At 38.1% G+C, this 21,302-nt stretch overlaps 3 protein-coding genes across 3 annotated transcripts in view; all 3 read right to left on the bottom strand.

The window, feature by feature from the left end:
* Positions 1 to 186: 186 nt before the first annotated feature.
* Positions 187 to 6,253, bottom strand: p4htmb (prolyl 4-hydroxylase, transmembrane b). Its single transcript, XM_082137176.1, is given in 10 exon segments — positions 187 to 1,572; positions 1,894 to 2,017; positions 2,137 to 2,227; positions 3,382 to 3,405; positions 3,407 to 3,557; positions 3,667 to 3,763; positions 3,871 to 4,061; positions 5,033 to 5,114; positions 5,208 to 5,607; positions 5,864 to 6,253. Coding segments are annotated over 9 exon segments (1,329 nt in total). The 5' UTR covers positions 5,559 to 5,607; positions 5,864 to 6,253; the 3' UTR covers positions 187 to 1,354.
* A 3,724-nt stretch (positions 6,254 to 9,977) lies between these two features.
* On the bottom strand, positions 9,978 to 12,923 carry LOC309514016 (serine/threonine-protein kinase pim-2-like; the record flags this gene model as incomplete). Its single annotated transcript, XM_082190132.1, has 9 exons — positions 9,978 to 10,100; positions 10,228 to 10,316; positions 10,541 to 10,717; positions 10,908 to 11,289; positions 11,381 to 11,431; positions 11,577 to 11,815; positions 12,223 to 12,394; positions 12,547 to 12,614; positions 12,734 to 12,923. 9 exons carry the CDS (start codon positions 12,921 to 12,923, stop codon positions 10,053 to 10,055), a joined length of 1,416 nt encoding a protein of 471 aa, XP_082046258.1. The 3' UTR covers positions 9,978 to 10,052.
* Positions 12,924 to 18,704: 5,781 nt separating this feature from the next.
* Positions 18,705 to 21,302, bottom strand: part of myhb (myosin, heavy chain b) — a 28,873-nt gene continuing 26,275 nt past the window's right edge. Inside the window, exons 32-41 of the mRNA XM_082137109.1 lie at positions 21,063 to 21,228; positions 20,822 to 20,946; positions 20,426 to 20,734; positions 20,138 to 20,341; positions 19,930 to 20,055; positions 19,596 to 19,766; positions 19,403 to 19,507; positions 19,222 to 19,317; positions 18,993 to 19,124; positions 18,705 to 18,855 (exon numbers count right to left, since the gene is read on the bottom strand). Coding sequence (XP_081993235.1) covers positions 18,835 to 18,855; positions 18,993 to 19,124; positions 19,222 to 19,317; positions 19,403 to 19,507; positions 19,596 to 19,766; positions 19,930 to 20,055; positions 20,138 to 20,341; positions 20,426 to 20,734; positions 20,822 to 20,946; positions 21,063 to 21,228 — 1,455 coding nt within the window. The 3' untranslated portion in view covers positions 18,705 to 18,834. The remainder of the gene's footprint in view (positions 18,856 to 18,992; positions 19,125 to 19,221; positions 19,318 to 19,402; positions 19,508 to 19,595; positions 19,767 to 19,929; positions 20,056 to 20,137; positions 20,342 to 20,425; positions 20,735 to 20,821; positions 20,947 to 21,062; positions 21,229 to 21,302) is intronic.

Raw genomic sequence — 21,302 nt, 5'->3', positions numbered from 1 at the left:
TTTACTTGTAAAGGATTATTGTAAATTATACTGATTAGTAATATGAACACGTAGTTTTAAATGTAATGTTATTGTATTCATACCATTTTATAGTTTTTTTTTATAAATTATTAAAAAATTATAAAAGCAACAGACAAAATGTTCAAGTAGAAAATGCAATGTGTTTTTAAAGAAAACAATATAGTCTCTGATTTATCATTTTAATAATTTATTCAACAAAGTGATTTTGTGCATTTTAACAGCAACAATGTGATTCAACTCCAACAAATAAATAAAATAAGTTAACCTCAGACAGTCTTTGGATGCATTGCAATTAACAAAGTATAACAGAATAAAATAAATTATTAAAATCCAAACAAATCATACAAGATTGTGCAAGTTTACATGCTTCTTTTCAGGAATATCTGAGCGGGAATAAGTGTAAGAAACGTCCTTGCAGAGATGGAGGCTGAATAGATGTTACATAGGTTAAAACTATTAATTATTTATAGTTACTAGTTATGATAATAAACTAACCTGTACTCCATTGACAGAACTACAACTAGTTAATGCTGAGTGCACCTGCAGACAACACCAAAGTGTTTAGTGATTTTGATGTCAGTTAAAATGTCACTTCAGTAGAAAGCAACAATATATACATATATATATATTTTTTTTTTTACACATTCTTTGGTCACATACACACTACATCCTCCCACAATTGTGAAGTTGCTTTAGCACTGCCTGTGCTTTATTTGCTGGAGGTTGCCAAAGTAGCTAGTCATAACTATCATCCCACCAGGGAAGAGAGACACATCTCGGATGCTCTTCTATTTACTATCACTGCATTTAACGCTTAGCTGCGGTGTACGGCCTTTGGAAGGTACAGTAGAGTGTCAATCAGTATGTAAACAAAGTTGTCAAATATGGCTGCATTCCCATTTAATGGGAATAATAATGCCTTCAAATATCTACATTAGGAACAGTAGCATTGTCTTTCACAATTGCATAAAGATCAGGCTGTTTATCCCTGAATCCAACCCAACACAGGTTCCAGTTCAGACACTGGGACCGCTGAAGGCTGGGTAAAGCTCATTCAATTTTGAATACAAGGAAATGTTGGTAGGGCTACATTTCTATAGTGTGCATTTGTGTGGAAGAGTGAACAAGATTAAAATATACAAAGGGTGAGTGTTTTTGTGTGTGTTTGTTGGTATGAGGTCAGTGCTTCAGGGTGTTTGAGTGATGCAAAGGCGTGTGTGTATAGTGATTTTCTGCCGTGTGTGTAAAAGAGAAAGTGAGGGACTATAAAAAGATCATTACACAGAAGTGAATGTGAATATGTTCAACGTTGTACCTGGATTTGTGTATGTGTTTACAAGTCTTGGTGTGTTTCAATGTGTTGGTCTGAGTTCAGTTCTGAAATGAGTTCTTCTTGCTCTTGTGTCTCTTGTTGAGAAACAAATTGTTGGTAGCGCGCCTGTCGCTGGTAGTCTGGATCGACATTGATCCAATTATTGGCAACCCACTTAGTCCCTCGTGTCACCACACAGCCACCATGAAGAGAATACTCATCCTGTTCACCCACCCAACCTACAGAGGGCAGCACAGGACAACGATTACAGCTTATGAACAAGATTTTCCAGACAATTTATCTGGACAGTGAGGTCAAAAAGTCTGAGACATTCTGAAATTGATGTTAATATTTCAGTTAGACTTTTTATACTTAAATTGTTACGGTGATGATACAATTTGGGTAATTTGGGTTTAGGTATCAAACAATGATTAAACAGATAGAATAAGAAGGCTTATGGATAATTGGTGCAAATATTACACCACCATTATTTAATTCAACTTTATTCCGAAACATTACAAAAATACATTACAAAATAGCAGATAAGTTATATTCATTACCTCTACCATCGGAGAGATAGTTATACCAGAAAACTGCCGTCCCCTTAATGGGCTTCACTCTCAGGTTGCCTTTATCGCAATGCTTCCTGGTGTCCAACAGATCCACATCGTTCTGTATCAGTGACTGGGAAACACAAATACATGCATTTAATTATTAGCTGTGGCATGTGCTTAAATAGAGTAAAACTCTTGCTTTTAACCCACAAATAAACATGCAAAGACATTTTATTCAATAAGACCCACCGCTTCTTCATAAGTCCTATTATCTGCCACTGGAAAGGTGGTCTCTCCCCCTTCTTCTACATTACTAAGGTAAAACAGAACCGTGATGTACCTGTAAAAAAAAAAATTAAATTAAAAATTAAAAAAACTTTAAGGGGGATAAAAACTTGCCATATTTGGTCAAAATGTATTTACATGATATTAACTTCATTTAACGAAAGTGCCCCTATTAAAGGTTCCTAATTTTGTTTTAGAGGTCTCCTATAATAGGGTTTACATGCATCTAAGGTCAAAAAACACTTTCATTTTCTCATAATATACATTGCAGCATCACTTCTTTTCTCACGGTGTCTGAAACGGTTCGATCAAAGATTCGGTCTCTCTAAACCCCTCCTTTCCGAGAGCCTACTCTGCTCTGATTGGTCAGATGGCCCAAGCTATTCTGCTAACATCGGTTGGAAACGAAATACCCTTTACCGTATCTGAATTCCGGCTCTGAAGGTACTTGTATACACAGTGATACGCACAGTAATGACGGCGTTAGTTTCACCGTATCAATTCAAGCCCGAGCCCTCATCCTTTGGAAACGCTTTGGATTTGCTTTCGCAGTACAGAAAACAGCATATTCTTGAGATGTCTAACAACAAACTCTTCCAGGCTTTAGCTAAAACTACAGTGTTTGAGGAGGGTTAAAGTAGACATTGTTCGTGGGCAGCCAATGAAGGCCATAGGGTGGCATGCAGACTGGAGTTACTGACGACTCAGAAACGGTTCTTTCTTTTAGGAGAAAATAACTCCTTTTCTCATGCACTTTGATCTTTGAAACTTTCCAGACCTTTCACATTCAAAAAACAGCTTTATTAAACACTACTGTACATGAAAGGTAATATCCGAAAAGCATAACATGGCCTCTTTAATGAAGTTAATATCATGTTTCTAATCATGCTCTTGTTCTAAATACATTTATGTATGTGTGATAATGCTTAATTATTATTTATGACATTATATAATTGTAAAATATTAATCTTAGACCCGGTTTCACAGACAGGGATTAGGTTAAACCAGGATTAGGCTTTAGTTAAATTAGGACATTTAAGTAGCTATTATAAACGTGCTTTAGAAAACATTACTAGTGAGCATCTTGAGACAAAACAATGACACTGACATATTTTCAGATATGTCAGTGCAAGTTGTTTTCAGTTAAAACAGCTCAAATATGCAGCTTAAGCCTTGTCTATGAAACCGGGGTTAATCTCTTTGGCTTACCTGCAGGAAGTCTGGAATGGGGAAGTCTTGAAGAACCTGATGTGCTCCCTGACCCTGGTAGAGCCAGGTGTGTCTGCTGTTCCTCACCAGCTGGCTCCTTTCTACCCCACGCTGTAGCAGAAAACGCTGAAAGGCATCACTTCTCAGACGCCCAAACTCCTCTAAACTCAAGAGACCTGCGTCAAAAGAGACATATACTCAAAACATACATTGACACTCAAATTGGCAAACTATGATCTGATGTCTATTGGGTGTCCGTTTAAGATCTCCCTCTTAGGTCTTTACCATTTCCATCCTGATCAACCTTTAGGCCATCATAGATTTCCTTAAGGTTCTCAGAAGTTAACCAGATTCCATCTCTCACTCGAGAGTGTGTCAATATCTACACCAGAAAATCAAGTTACAGATTACACGTAAAGTAAATGAAGAAAGATTTAGACATTACATTTTCTCAGCATTATCAAACTGCAAAACTAAGGCTCAACAGACCTCGTGTGGTTGTAGTTGGCCATCTTGGTTGAGGTCAAGGAAATTGAAGATTTCCTCAGGACTGAGGTTGAGCTGCTGATCAAGTTCCTCTTGACCTTCAGGGACCATAACCTGACTCTCCATCAGACCCTTCAGCTGAGCCAAACGCACAACTACACCACACTCCTCCTCTGACAGAAAGCCAGGGATCTCTACAGCAACGCACACACAAACAGAGCCACAATGATGCCTCACACAGATAAGATCAACAAACACAAAAACACTAATAGCAAACAATGCATGCATGCCAATAAGACTAAACGTTTAATTTCATAAGATCACCCAAAAATCGAAATTCTAACAGATACCTTTCATTCATGCATTTTTTTTTTCATTCATTTTTACGCATATTGGGAATTATGAATAAAAATAATGCATTTTTGTCAACAAATGTTTTTTTACATTAAAGTTTTATGCACGGGCAGAGGAAAAATCTGAAAATAGTGAGGGAAACATTGTAAGCTTTATTATTAAGGATCTTTCACACCACAATGATAACTATATTAGTGTCCACACACCAATAAGCGATAATTTTATTTGTTTATTATAAGCATACACTGCGATTATGTCATCTGTTATAACTGTGGTGTGGACCTTGCTATTCTCATATAATTAGAAGTGGTCCACACCACAGCTGTATTATTGAAATCACTGAAATAAAAAAAAATTCAGCTAATTAAAGATAAAAAACACTGACAGCCAATCAGAATCCATCCAACTTTAAAGAGCGTGAGCGGCAAATGACAACTGCAATGCACTCTTATAATAAACAGAACGTTATGTCCATTTGTGTGAACACTAATATAGTTATTGTTATTGTTCTTGGTGTGAACGGGCCATGAAAATGAATTATGTGACATAATCTTCATTCAGTTGTTGTGACCAATTTGAATAAAGTAGGTAAGTGGATGCTAGCCATATTAGGATAACCACTTACCAATTGCACACAGCACATGACTACTTTTATGGAACTTTTTTGTCCGCTCAACAGCTCTTGTCTAGTATTGTTGTACGAAAAAGTGTGTTTCATGAAAAGAAAATCATACAGGTTATGAATGACATGATCACGGGGGGGGGGGGGGGACATCTTTACGCATCTTTGGTAAGGACATCTTGTCTTTACCAAACAGAAGGGGCTTTAGACTGAGTGTCTTCATTTCATGGACTTTCCCTGGCACCAGTGACACTTTTTGGACATGTCCCACCTAATGCAAAATAAATAAAAAAGACTGTAGTTTTTGGAAGATACGAATATAAATACTCAAAGATATCCAAAACATCTAATGCATACTCCTTACCCGTATTCCTTCAATGCGAGGAAGATACATATTTCGAGGGAAGCCGGAGTCTGAAGGGGTCTGCGCATCTGACGGTCCGGTAACTTTATGACTGTTATCTCTGTTTGTAAAATCCCGGTTTGCCGTGCTTGTGTTAGAGCCGTTATTATAATGAACATACAGCAGAAGTGCAATGACATTGATGATGTAAACGTGGAAGAAAACCATCACCACCATGAAGTAAGAGCGAGAACACACGCTGCTCTTCTGCAGAGAGACGCGCTGACGGGGCAGAGACCGGGGTGGCGGTGATGATGATGATGCTGATGATGCGATGTCATCCTCTTCAATATTGTCCTGGGGTTCCATCATTTTAGCAGACAACACTTTTATTGGTCGGTGTAAAATACACAATTTAAATCTGTTTTCAAAAGAACATTATGGTAAAATGTATAGCTGGTATTTGGCAGGTATTCGACAGATAAGAAAACCCCGCATTAAAACAGACGTCAGTCAGAAGAGATCAGCAGCAGACTGGCTGCTAAAACACTACCTTTGTAAAAAGCTTGTTAACTAACTTACACGAACAGATACAAAATAATCTCGATAACACTCGCTGCTTTAAACTACGGATAAAGACATTTTGGAAACAATCATTTTCGTCAGTATAAGCGTACCTCCGACTTGTGGTAGCATGACACTCTCTGGCTTACTCAGCACTTCCAGTTGTCAAATTTCACTCTCTTGTTTACATCGAGACGCGTGATTATAGCAACTGCGCAGCTTCTATTATCCTGCCAACCGTTGCGCCAAAGCACCATTTTGAAATTCGTTCTCCTCATAATCCGTGTTGGGAAGATCTTGTAGTGTCTGCTTATAATAATTTTAATTTATATGTCAGCTTTCTTGGCTATACATCTCGAAGTGAAAGTGCAGCTGACTGGACTTTCGAGGGACGCCATTCACCTGACAACTGCGGGCATCCTCGACGCACTGCTCATCATAGAAATGTATCAGATGTATACGTAGATGTCACATTCCACCGCTCCAGACACGTCGGTCCGCCCGCCATCTTGCAACGGTCAGCGGGTCGTCACTCTCAATGATGCCTCAACATTGCACAGCTCTGGTTGTGAAACCGCAGAGATTATAATGGTACTTTTACTGTTTTTACTTTTACTATGTAACTATTTAATATTGTGTCAACTGACGCCTTTCTCTTGTTGTATTGTGTTAGTTTAGCAAAATCGTCTGCTGAAGTCTATTTCATATATAGATATTCACAGATCATAATAGTCATACATGCGTATATCTACGGTTGCAGACACGGTCAACTTGCTCTCGAAATTTGTTAACGGACCGCTCCAAATGAGGCATCTATGTTACGGTACGTTCACACGGGGCGTCAGCGTCAACGCTTGACGGAAGGCGTGGCTGAAGTTTGGCACTGACGCCATGGTCATAGTAGCGTCACAGCCAATGAATTTATCCTCAGTTTGCTGCTCTTGAACAGGATGAACGTGATGAACGTGATTGGCTGCCGCCTGGCTACTGTATTTGCATAGAGCGATCCTGATTGGCTGACGCTTCCGTCTGCGGCGCTTCACTGGCGTTGCTCGCGGCAGAAGTTGAAAAATTAGGCTTGTTTGAGATGCGCCTTGCCTCGCCTGAAATGTATGCGAGAGTAGGCGGCTGCAGTGAGAGGAGGAGTGAAAAAGCGCAAGCAAGCCGGACAGATCTCTCTTCTCGTAGTGGATCTGACACCTGCGAGATCAAAGATGGATATCGCGGGATTGACGCTCGTGCACAGTGTTGCTAATAAACTGGATGTAATTCAAGTTCTGTTGCTTTTATATGAAAATAAATAAATTGAACAAGACACCCAAAGTACTTCTTATTTAATTCCATTCCAAATACATGTTTATCAATCATTTTTTCTTTAATACAGACACATTTATTTATTTTATTTTATTATAAAAATTAAATTGCATAACCCAAAGAGATCGCACTGTCAGATAGTTTGGGAATATTCACACATAACATATACACATAAAACATGATATCAGAGTTTTAAAATCAAACATTTTAAAAGAGAACAATACATCACGGTTGTTTAAACCAATGAGCTTTAAGCTGTGTCGTCAGCAAGTCGTTTCCCATCGTGCTTTTGATCAGCGCAGTCGATGGAGAGCAACTGCGCTCGACTGCAGAATCCGACACGTGCGCCTTGCGCTCGCGAGAGATTTTTGACATACGGCCAGTGCCCCTGTGACAACAAGCTTGGACCCCCTTGTGGCCCCCCTAAATGTGGAGTGTGAAATAATTTTTACAAAACTATTTTTTGCTATCGTTGTTTTTCACATGATCCGTTATTAGACAGTGGCAACACGGAACACAAATGTAACCCTAGAGGGACTGCTTAAATCGGATCTGCAGGTTTTTTTCTATTCAGAAGTTGGTGGACGTTTTGCGCGAATATTATAGTTAAAGCAAAGAAGGAAATATAGAGGTGAGTAAAGTTGTTAATATGTTGTAGGCCTATTTGTATTAAATGCATTACTGAAGTGTAACGTAGATCAGCTAATCTTAACCTGGCCGTTTGTTAGTTTGTGGCAGTTTGAAAAAGGATCAAATATATGATCAACAAACTCATGGTGCTGAATATTTTTTACTTAAACAGGGATGCAAACAGCGCGCTTTTCTGCGCCTCTTTTTCACGTCAGTTTGGGTGATTGGGTCTGAGAGGGTCTGATTATAATTTCACAAAGTCATCTGAAGCCATTCCATAGCTTAATGTGAGGGACAGAAGTCTATTTACATCATTAAATGAAAGTTTGTGGAAACTCGTTTTCCCTCATCTGTCAATCATATTCAAACAGCGCGCGCGCCTCGTCCGGTTACAGCAGGATGCACGGTAAAACTCTCTCCAATATGATATATTCACATTATAATGCTTGATCTGTAGATAAAAGGCTGTGGATTTGCATAAAATGACTTTATTTTGTGTATTTGTATTTTATGTTTGTTGCTGTTTTAAAACGACTCGCTACCGTTGTGTTCACACCACAAGGACTATGAATCGGCATCAAACGCACAATAACTGGAATTTAAAACTTCACTATGTGAAGAAACAAATGATCAATAAACTGTTGGACAGATATAGGCTACACTAGGATTTGTGCGCTCGACATTTCTTCGCTTTGTTCCGTGAACTTTTAAATGCGCACTTGTGCAGCGCTGCACACTGTGACTCCATGTTGCTTTGAGCACATCATTCTGCACCCGCGATGCGCATACGCGCTTTGTGCGCTCTGTTTTGAAGCGTTTCATATTATCATGGTTTTTCCTATATTTTTTATACCTAGCCTGCACAATACATTTAAAATAAGCATAATTTAATTGTATATTATATTGTATGCTCTAAAGCTGGTGAGAATCTCAGGTCCACAATGTCAGATGACAGATTAAGCAATTTAGGTGTTCTAAGTATTGAGTCAAGGAGGGCAAAGGCCTTAAATCTAGATGAATTTGCTGATCTTTTTGCAAAAAAACACAAAAATCGTAGAATACAGTTAATGTGACTGATTCTGAATATGTAATGCAAATCTAAAAAATATAATGGAAATGCAAATACATTGTTGAATGATTGTAAACATGGTATTTTGCCTGTTAATGCCTATAGTGCAGTGCAGAAAATGATATGACAACAATAAGGTCTAAACTGGCCCCTCTAACAGTACAACTGGCCCCAGCTTGGCCCCCCCAGTTGAAATGGTCTAGAACCGCCACTGACTGGCCCCCCCTGGCCCCCCTCTAGAACCGCCACAGTATTAAATTCAGAAGGTCTTACTTTAAGTTGTGAAGAATTTTTACGTAAACCAGCAGGAAAACTGCTTTTTGTCACATCCTTCATCACGTAATTATAGAATTAGATCTCTATTTCAAAAGGAGCTTGTAATTCCATATGTGGCGTCATATTGGATGAATTTGGTTGACCATATTGATTGGAAAAAAGTATATACTCTGCCTTTGAAATACATAATAACTAACAAGACTAGAGAAAGAAATTTCATTCAAATTATTACACAAATTTTACCCTGCTAAAGCTTTTTTGAAAAGGTTTAAGTCAGATATAGACACAAGTTGTTCTTTCTGTGGCGCCCCTGATGAAACTGCTCCTCATATCTTCTGGGGTTGTCCTCATACAACTATTTTGGGACGAATTTTCTCATTTTATTAACTGCAATGTGCTTCCGGGTTTCTCTTTGTTTGTTAAGGATGTCATGTTTTGCTTCTTTAATATACAAAAAGCTAAAACTAACGAATACTTTATTATTAATCTATCATTGCTCCTTGCAAATGAGCTATAAATTGCTATATGAAACCTAGGCCCATGTATATATGTATAAATTATGGATTTTATTATCATTTAATTGTATGTAACTTTTACATTTTTGCTATGTACTTGTATTTTTGATACCTTGGCATTGAAAAATAAAAAATACAAAATAAGGTGGTTAGAGGACCTGCCCCTCCTGAAGAATACAGAATTGTTTCCATATAAAGATAAAAGTGTTTGGAAAATGCTGAGGTGCAATATAGGTGATTGTCTACAAAAATAATTGTGTTATGCTAGTTGAAAGTCTCCTCATATCCCAATGTTAAGCGGTCTAACACACATACCATTTCTCAAAATCAGGTACGCCAATATTGTTTATATACAACATTATTTATTTTATTACAATAAAATTCATATAACATTTATATACAATAATAGTTAATAAACAATAACAGCCATTATTCAAAAATATACAAAGATGGTGTTCTCTGGAGATCCTTTGGAGAGGGCCGTGGCAGAAGCAGCTTTCACAGGAGAGGAATTCTGACGTCGCTCTTCATCTCTTCTTCTGTGACCTGAAACAAACAAACAAAAAAGGTTACAGTCATAGATTAAAATTAGAAGAAAACATTTTTAAAATCTTTCAAATGAAAAGTGAATATAATCTTCAAAATCATTTGCAGCTGATCTTAGGCTCATTACCTTAAACCAGTCATGTCGAAGGATTTTCCTCAGATAAATCCGTCGTCTTGGGCTTTCCTTGAGGAGGGATCGCATCAGGAGGCAGCATTCTGTGCAGAACGATAGAAGCGAGTCAGATTATTACCTTAAACTTTAATTAAGCTTTAAGATTCGACTATTCTATAAAGTACGGTCAGAAAATCAGAAAAAATGCTTATCCAATATCTATCTTCTATACAGCCACTTGGCTCAGGTGTTACTTTTTCGTACTTTCTTTGTTTTGTATGATTTAAATTACAGTTGGTCTTCTTTGTTGTGATGAACGCCATCTTACCGTTTGACAAGCCAGGATCAGACCAGATGTCATCTTCAATCATTTGCCTGTCTCTCGGTCCAGGAAAGTGTCCACACACCAGCAGGAATAAGAGCACTCCCAGAGACCACACGGTAGCTGGTTTCCCGTGGTACTTGCCCTCTGTATAGTGCTCAGGTGGGCGGTAGGATAGAGTGCCTGCAGAAAAAAGATTTGTCTGATGAGTAAGAACCATAGCATGAAATACCATAGCATGTGGTAAAAACATCTGGTGTTTTTCATTTAAAAAAACGCTGCCTCAAATGTGAGATATGGTTTAATATGATACCAATTGAACTAGTCACTAGAACTTAAGTCCCAAACTACAGGTTTGATTCATAATTCATACCAGAGAATCTTTCATAGCCAGCTTCCTGCAGGAGATCCCCGCACCCGAAGTCGATCAGCTTGACCTCAAGCGTTTCTGTGTTGATCAGCAGGTTCTCCAGCTTAACGTCGCGGTGAAACACTCCACGCCGACAGCACACATGAGCCGCCGTTGTTGCCTGTGCCATGATACGCCGCGCTGTGTCCTCATCTAGGATGCCTTCGTGATGCCTTCGGGAAAAATGCCACAGATCCTCACAGGGTGAGGGACGCTCCAAGACCATGATGTATTGGTCAGGCTGGTCCTGCCAGTCCAGCAACTCAATGATCTCTGACACTTTGGGGCCCCCATTAGCCAGGATTAATAGGCCGACCTCTAATGGGAAGGGTGCGGGATGTCCAGGCTGGAAGAAAGATCATTATTATTATGAAGGTGTTGTCATTATGTTTACATATTTAAATTTGAAAACAACATAGCGAGTGTAGGCTACTTACAATGTTGATGTATTCCAGGTTCTGCGGCTTTCTGGCAATTTTCACTGCCACCTGATCAACCAAAAAACATTGTTACATTTCTAACATGTCAAATGCAGTAAATACTGTAGTGGAAAAATATACACAAAAAGACTTGAAATGGATGTAGTGAGACAAAATAATTTGCTGACTAAATATTGTAAGAAAATGACGATACCTCAAGGCCATCCTCCAAGCGTTTCCCTTCATAGACAGAGCCGTATGATCCCTCACCAAGCATTCTGCCCATCTCATACCGGCTCAGGATGTTGTCTGCAAAAAGATGATTCAATTTAGTTGCATGGACAGCAGTGAGTTTAATGTTTGAGGTCATGGCCGTAAACTCACCCTCTGTTGTCTCGTCCACTCTGTTGTTGTGACCTGGAGCTGGACTGACTGGACTGTGATGGACTGGAGCTGGAGGGGTTTAGAGCAAGGGATATCAAACAAAAGCATGTTTAAATGCAATCAAAAAATATTAAACACTGCATAGTCATATTATGGTGATTCTTCAGTTACTACATGCATTCTTAAAAAAAAAAGAGTTCTGTTTAAATATTTAAGACATGTCCTGGAAAATATCATAACTTTGATCAAACTTTGGGATTTTGATATAGGTGTGAATTTGTAACATAATTATGGTCATTAATGGCCCTTCATCCAATGGGAACAGAAAAATTCCCTTAATTAATTAAGTTCCCATGAATGACACGTTTCCATTAATGGATACTCATATCTAGCTGAAAATGATGTAGACTTTATGATGTACAGAGCGCACTAATAAACAGAGCATTTACACATTGTCAACTGGTCATTGGATTTACCCTCAGCGTGTCTCTCACTACCGGTTGCAGTGGTCTGATCCTCCACTATCTGACCCTGACCTGAGCCACTCCAGTGAAGAGAGAGATGCTCTCCAGAACTCCAGAGAAGAGAGGTCAGATCTACAGACCTATTCTGGCTCTCCTGACTATCACTTTCCTCACTGCTAATAGGCTGATGATATACATAGAGCACATAGAAGAGATTTGACCCTGATTTCTTTCCATATCACAATAAACATTTAAAACAAATGCACAAAAAGGTGTCAAAATCATCCAAATATTAATATATATTCAAATTCATTTGTAGCTTATTAGGGCCAATACCTCAAACCAATTCCGGAAATGTGCTGGACTGCGGTGGCCTGGAGCTGGAGGGGTTTGAACCTGCTGATCTGCAGGAGGAAGAACTTCAAAAATTATATTTTGATATAATATGGTGTGGTCAAATATGGTAATAAATTACACTCCAGTGATATTCTCCAATGGTCATTTGTTTGACCCTCAGACTTACCCATCCTCGTCCTCTTTCTCACTGGCATCTCATCTTCAGCGCTCTGATGGGAGTCGTGCACCTGCTCAAGCTGTCTCTTCAGTGCCGGACCTCTGCGAGAGGGTTGAGAGGAAGTGGACGGACGTCCATCATCTGGGCTCTGCTCCCTGTCAACCGGACCTGTGGGCACAGAAACATGTGGGCCTGGCATCCTTCAAAGTGCAATAAAAAACAATACAAATACAATACAAAATACAATACAATGCTCCTCAGAAATACCCCTCCCCCCAAAATTAATTAATTAATTAAATAAAACTCCAAACTCCCTCTAAAACAAGAAAAGAACAATCAAATGAAAGAGTCCTCAGAAATAATATGAAGTTTTAAAAAATACAACGATGTAACGTTGGCGGATATGTAATCCGATCTCCTTCTTCTAGAATAAAAGTCTCCTCTCTGAAATCCTCCGAACAGCTTCAAAATCTCAAGATCAGCGCAGAAAGTAGTCAGCAAAAGTCTCCTCTCTGAAATCCTCCGAACAGCTTCACAATCTCAAGATCAGCGCAGAAAATAGTCAGCAAAAGTCTCTGAATTCGCCTCGTCTAGTCTCAACCAGCAGAAAGCGATCAAAGTGTTGACATGTGCAGACAGAATTCATAAGACGCGTCCCCGTCGCCATAGCAACTTAAATTCGAATCACTCATATGCACGCACGCGCACCCGAAGTCGCGTGCGTGAGCAGAGCGCGTGAGCGCACATCGAATCTGCAAACAAACCGAATCTGTTCATGCAGGACTGAATGTAATTATTAAATAACCATTTAACAAGTGATATTATGATGTATAATTACTGCTTTGCTACAAAATGGAAGTTTAAAATTTCAACCGTTAAAGCATGAAATAAGGTACCACGAATCAGTGAATTTGAGTTTGATGTGGCTATTATCAGTAATAAAATAATCATTAAAAAATGTAATCGTTAAAAAAAAGTTTCAGACATTTATGTCAATTCGATTCAGAGATGAGTACTAATGTTGTTCATCAGAGGGAGCCACAGGATAGCAAATCCTTTAAGATCACAGTTAATAATAATAAAGTTATAATGCTAATAACTTTGTTTTAAATGGTTGATATAAAAACTTTTAGATTGTTAGATTTATTCAGATATACAGAAAAAGAAATATGCATATAATGAATTATGTAATATAGTGTCTAATGTAATTGTCTAATGAGTTTATTGAATGAATTTTATGAGGTAAATGTAACATTGCTCTCAAGCTTTCTTAGTTTGAGTGATTACACGAGACATGATTCGTTTATTCAGGATAGTTTATTTAGAAATTAGTAAAAAGGAGGGAAAAAAAGGTATTCAGTCAATAACCGTTTGAACTGAGGAGCTACAATGAGGTCGAAGGAGCTACAACACGCGACATTAAAAAAAATTCAATATGGTATGTGTTTAAATTTGATAATGATATTGACACAATTTGAAATCTGAAACTTTATAACAAAGCACAAAAGCAAATTGCGATGTATTGGATAGAAGGTGCACTAGGGGAGAGCAGGGCACAAAGTAACGCTTTTTGACTTTCTCAGTTGTGTAAATCTACTTAGGGTTCAGAGTATTTATTTTTTTCCCACATTAATTTCCCACATGTCTAGTACACTTATGTGGCTTTGTTTTTTTAATACAGTATACACGTTTTTTCTTGATATACCCCGAAAGAATGGAAGTGAAATGTGACAACATGCCCCATAGGTGGGGTACATTGTAACATGTGAGGGGTTCATAGTAACATGACCATATGACAGCTTAAAATGCTATTTGATCTAATCAAACAAACATACAAGACAAACTAAAATATTTCCTCAATAAAATACAATTATTAACTTTTTCATATATAATAATGCCATTTTTTAATAATTAAATATAAACAAATTTTTGAGTTTTGACTACGAACACAGGAAAACACAGCTATACAACATACTTCAAAACAAATGAATAATTAGTCATTTCTGAGCATTGACTCTCAGTCTTTATTCACCTTTTTCTCATGCTTCCTCAATAGAATTCAAAAAAGTATAGAATAGAAAAGCATATTTCTAATAGGGGCACGTTGTAACGCAGTGTGACAACATGCCCCACCTGCACAACTGGGATTTAAACCCTGCTAGTGTCTTCTGCTAGTTGGCGAAGTATTAAATAACTATATCAACCGTTAAATAACATATTGGAGATTAAAATGATATCATATTTGTCTAATTTTAAATAAACACAAAAAAATTTAGATTAAAAATTAACTTAAGAAAGAAATTTACTTTTGCTATGGTTTAATAAATGTCTATAGATATTTAAAAATAAATAAATAAATAAATAAATAAAGAACTTTGGCCAATTTTGTCTCTATAAAGTTGATATGGCAACTAGTGTAGATCATTCTGGTGAATGATCGTGTTTGCGTACTGTATGGACACTACAAGACACCGTACCTGAGGAAGTGCGCATGCGCATTAGTTAATTGCCCGTCCTCCTGTCTGTGTGAGTGTGTGCACATCTCCCGCCAAGTTGTGAGTATAGCTTGCTGCCTGTGGCTCGTGGCTGTGTAAGTTCATCATACTCAACAGAGGTTTATGTAATAAACACGTTTGGCTTGGATTCAAATCACGGACTCCTCACTTATTTCTACAACTAGTAAATACACCAAGCTTCGTCATGCTAGCATGTGTGGAAGTATTTAATCAAGTGTGTTACAACTAGCCCCGTGTTATGTTGTGCCCCGCTCTCCACTAACGCTAACTTACAATGTTCTGCTCGTTCATCAACTAAAAATGACTGACTTTAAGAATTGATATTCCTTCATAAAAATAAGAAGCGAATATCTAAATATTGACTGGACAGTGACTAATAACCCTCAAGAATTTGCTAATTTCTGTGCTGATTTTTACTGTAATCTTTAACCATCAAATTTATTCTGAAGAGGCAGCTACTAAAAATGGCAAGACTATTTCGGGTAATGATAGAAACCTCTGCTATAGTGAAATTACTTTATTAGAAGTTAATAACTCAATTATAGAACTTAAAAACAATAAATCACCCGGAACTGACGTGCTTATCGCAGAGCTCTACAAACAGTTTTCTAAAGAATGATCACCTTTTTTACTTAAGGTCTTTGAAGAAAACATACAGAATGAGACTCTCCCCTCAACTCTCACTGAAGGTTTAATTACTTTAATCCCGCAACCCAAGAAAGATTTACTTTTAATTGACAACTGGCAAATTTGTATTTGTAATTGTATAATCATTGCTCAACAATGATTATAAAATTGTAGTGCTTATATTTGCTAAAAGACTCAAATCGGCAGTGACTTCTGTAATAGATGCAACACAATCTGGTTTTATGAATAAAATATATTGTTAATAATATAAGATTGGTTCTTGATTTATTAGATTATTCAGAATTGATACAGGAGTAGGCTACAGCTTCATTTTTTTTATTTAAAATTTTTTTTTTCTATAAGGCGTTTGATTCTTTAGAGCAGGGTTTCTCAAACTCGGTCCTGGAGGGCCACTGTCCTGCACAGTTTAGCTCAGCCTCCAACCCTGATCAAACACACCTAGCTGTGAGTTTCTAGTGATCCTGTAGACATTGATTAGCTTGCTCAGGTGTGTTTGATCAGGGTTGGAGCTAAACTGTGCAGGACAGTGGCCCTCCAGGACCGAGTTTGAGAAACCCTGCTCTAGAGCACCAATTTATTATTAAGTCATTGCATAGATTTGGTTTTGGAAATATGTTTTGCAAAGTAATTAAAACCCTTTACAATAATAGAAGCTGTTCGATTAAATTAAAGAATGGCACTTCCCCAAGGTTTAGTTTATCTAGAGGAGTCAGACAAGGGTGTCCCATTTCTCCCTATTTATTTCTACTTTGTGTGCAGCTACTCTCAACGTTTATCTGTGAAAGCGGTATTTTGGGTATCCGTATAGCAGATCGAGAAGTTATTATTAGCCAATTAGCAGATGACACTACCTTATTTTTAAGAGATGCTTCCCAAATCCCTATAGTAATTGATTATATAAAACTGTGTGAGTTAATGTCTATTAAAGATTGCACCACATCCTCTTTTTATAATATTCCAGTTAGATCTGAAGTTACATATTTAGGCATCGTGATGATCAAGATCAAGATAAAAGATATCTTTTAAAAGATATCTTGATAAAAATCAAGATAAAAGAAGTACCTTGAACTTGATAATAAAAAGCCCAAAGAAGATTTAATGCATGGCTGCAGAGAGACTTGACCTCGAGAGGTAGAGCACTGTCGATAAAACCCGATAACATTTTATTGGGAAAAACAAAATATCTTTAGAAGTCTGTAATAATGAATACATCCAAGGATGGTGGGTTGAATTTTCTGGATTTCTCATCTCTGAACAACACTTTCAAAATTAATTGGATTAGACAGTTTTTGTGTAATCCAAATTCAATTTGGAATTGTATCCCTAATTACTTCTTTTCCAAATTAGGTGGTCTCCCTTTCCTATTGATCTGCAATTATAATATTGCTAGAATCCTTTACAACTTATCTAAGTTCCATAAGCAAGCATTACTTGCGTAGTCTTTCATTTTTGAGCACAACTTTTCCCCTCACCGGTACTTTATTTGGAACAACCGGGATATTGTATAAGAATAAGTCTATGTTTTTTAGTCAATGGTTTGAGAAACATATTTTGACTGTTTCTCAGTTATTACGTCAGCATGACATCAGAGCAAGGCGGACCGCACTCGGACACATTTCTAACCGGCATGCATCTCGCGCTGATCACCGGTGATCGGTTCTGCGCAGATTTTGCTCATCTCAAACAAGCCTATTCTCAACTTCTGCCGCGAGCAACGCCAGTGAAGCCCCGCCGACGGATCCACAATTCTTTTCGGCAACGCTTGACGTCACCCATTCAAAGTCAATGGGAAGCGTTGACGCTGACGCCCCGTGTGAACGTACCATCTATGTTTCTCATGCCCAAATCTACCGACGTTCGATTCGTCAATGAGCCGTTCTTTGGAGTCGAATCTTTTCAAGGAATCCGTTGAACAGGTTCACAAACTGAACTTGGATAATCTTTCATTGGTCTTGAATCAAGTTCAACAACTACTCATTGAAAATTGAAAATCACATTGAAATGAGATCCGTCTTTTTAATGAAACTTTTTAATGAACAGCAATATGTTCAGCATCATGCTGGAATGTCTGACAATGTAATGACACAATTTCTCCAGAACTGTTCGATAGAACCGAATCGAGAATCATTCCGTTGAACTTGCCATAACAGAACTGACAGAAGCAGTTGTACTCGGTTGTACTGCAGACAGCTAGATCGATTAATAGCGCATTGCAACCCCTGGTGGTCAAAAACATTATCTCGTATTTAGTGGAGAGCTTGAATAGAATAGGTTAAAAAAAAACTTTAAAAAAACTTGAATTACTGCTTAGTTTCATATGAAGTTGTGTTTCTTTCGCAATTTAGTGCAGTTCTTCTGAGAGTTATGTTAATGTGGCTTGTGGATTATGTGCTACATTTGCTGGATGCTAGTGGCTATCAGGTAAGATGCTAGGCAGGTCTGTCATAAGCGTAGCTGTGCAGTTTTATTTATTAACAGCAGGTTCAACTTCAAACCAGTGTTTTTCTTACTAGGGTTTTCTTTGAGTCTATATGTCTTTCAATAGATCTTTCCATTTAGCATAAAGTTGGGATGTGTCCAATCACGTTCCCAGGTATTGATCTACCCTGGAAATCCAGAGTTCTCGCGAGAGCACAAGTTGAATCTGAAAATCTTTTAGATTTAGGTCTGGATTTCTAGGCTAATATTGATCTGCACTTCCTCAAAAGCACATTATATTGAAATCATGTAGAAGCAGAAACACTGCCTCACAAATTGTAATTTCTTGTGTTTTTTTAGTCATGAAAATGTTTAAAACAACATAGTCACAAATGTAACCATAACACACACAGAGAGATATCAGATCACACAGTGTTTTATTAGTTACATGTTTCTTGTGGGCATTTTAGAAGTTATTTCATATTATATGAGTTATTGTTTCTCTGCCAGCTCTCTTTCTCAGAGGGTTCATTCCTCAGCCTCTTTTCCCTGGAAACATATAGAACATATATTTGCATAAACAAAAGATAGATTTTGTATACAATGCTTATGCACAAATAATGAAGTTTATGAATACCAAAATGTTTGTGCACAAATAATGAAACTAATAAAAGTGTGATATTTACCTTCCCAAATTCACGGCTTTTAGCTCTCAGCTTGTTGACCTGAGACTCAGCAATGTCAGCTCTCTCCTGAGCCTCCTCCAGCTCATGCTGCACTTTCCTGTATCTGGTCAGGTGAGTGTTGGCCTGTTCCTCCTGTCAATGAAACAACACTTGTTTAGGTTCATCATATCCAGAATATTTTGTTGCATATTAAATAGCATATCACTCATCAAAGTCTAAAATCACTCACAGAATCTTCACTCTGTCTCTTGTAGGCCTTGACTTTCAGTTGAAGTTTGTCCACAAGGTCTTGCAGTCTGATAATATTCTTCTTATCTTCTTCATTCTGAGTAAGAGAAAAACATAAATTAGAAAGTGTCTTAATTTGATCGTTTACCATACCTATATACATATTTTTGTTTGATAAGTACCTGATAAGTCAGTTCCTTCACTCTTCTTTCGTATTTGCGGACTCCTTTAATAGCATCAGCACCGCGTCTCTGTTCCGCTTCAACTTCGCCCTCCAGCTCACGAACCTGAAAAACAGATTAACTGACGTTATTCCAGACTTTATGCTTGTGATAAAGTAAGTGAATGTACTGTGTGTACTGTATAGCCACATACTCTGGCCTCCAGTTTCTGGAGCTGCTTCTTTCCACCCTTCATGGCCAGACTCTCAGCCTCATCCAGACGGTGTTGCAGGTCTTTGACTGTAACCTCCAGATTCTTCTTCATCCTTTCAAGATGAGCACTCGTGTCCTGCTCTTTCTTCAGCTCCTCTGCCATCATGGCAGCCTGGAATAATTTTGTACTCGGTTACTTTGGTTAATAAGAATATGTTAATAATTAGTAGTCAATGGCAGGTTATAGAATGTCAAAATATGTGCAACTTAGTAGATACTTATCCTGCAAATAGTAGCAAACATTGCTAACTCATCAATGAACATTTTTCACTTACATCAGTTATTGCTTTCTTTGCCTTCTCTTCAGCATTTCGTGATTCCTGGACCACATCTTCCATCTCACCTTGAATCTGAACAAGATCTGCTTCCAGCTTCTTTTTGGTGTTGATAAAACTGGTATTCTGAAGAAAATGTTTTAAAAAAAATAATGTTGTTTAGGAGTTATTCCTTAAAATATTTCTTAAACCAAATCATTCTTCTTACTTGGGAGTGTAAGAGAGCCACTCGCTCACTGGCATCCACCAGTTCCTGCTCGGCCACTTTGCGGCCTCTCTCGGTCTGCTCCAGAGCAACTCTCAGCTCCTCAATCTCAGCCTGCATCAGGTTGTTCCTGCGCTCTACCATAGCAACCTGCTCTCTCATGTCCTCTTGAACCCTCAGAGCATCATCAAGATGGAGTTGAGCATCCTGAAGCAAATAAGAGGCAATTAGATCTTCTGTAATAAAATAGATCTTCTGGATAAAAAATACACATTCTGTAATGGGACAAACCTTGAATTGTCCCTGGACGTTCCTGAGCTGTTTCTGAGCTTCAGCAGCCTGGCGATTTGCATGGCTCAGCTGAATCTCCATTTCATTGAGGTCTCCTTCCATCTTCTTCTTGATTCTCAGGGCATCATTTCGGCTTCTGACTTCAGCATCCAGAGTGCTCTGCATGGAATCAATGATTCTCTGGCTGTTTCGCTTGATCTGTTCAATCTCCTCATCCTTCTCGGCCAATTTCCGATCAATTTCCCCTTTTACTTGGTTCAGCTCAAGCTGAACACGAAGAATCTTGGATTCTTCATGCTCTAGGGTCGCCTGAAAATAAAGATTGTTTGTAGGGTATTGTTTGCTAAAACAGTGGAGATAATGGAAGTGTAAAAAACTTCAAGCCCCATGTGTTACCTCAGCTTCTTCAAGAGCAGCCTGGATTTCAGATTTTTCAATTTCAGCGGTTTTCTTTCCTTTTTCCAGCTCATGAATAGTTTTTCCAGTCTCACCAAGCTGCTCAGTTAAATCTGAGATCTCCTCTGTATGCACGAAGGGACACATGATTAACAAAGTGTTGAAACTTATTATTCTGGAGAAGATCTAACAAGCAAAAGAAAATTTCACTGATAATTCTGCAGTAAACCATTGTACGTACGCTGAAGGTTCTTGTTTTCCCTCTTTAGAGTCTCCAGCTGGTCCAAAGCCTCCTCATAAGAATTCTTCATTTTGAAAAGTTCTGTGCTAAGAGAACGAGCTTCCTTCAGGGATCCTTCCAGCTCTGCCTGACTCTCCTCATACTTCTGCTTCCATTCTGCCAGGACCTTGATGACATCAAAATTGAACATTAGAAACCTATGGTGACGTGCATCACAAAAATATTATATGTAATTGAAAT

The sequence above is a fragment of the Leuciscus leuciscus genome (assembly GCF_965113295.1).
Source record: "Leuciscus leuciscus genome assembly, chromosome: 14".
Classification (NCBI taxonomy): domain Eukaryota; kingdom Metazoa; phylum Chordata; class Actinopteri; order Cypriniformes; family Leuciscidae; genus Leuciscus; species Leuciscus leuciscus.
This window is presented reverse-complemented; position numbering and strand designations above follow the sequence as displayed.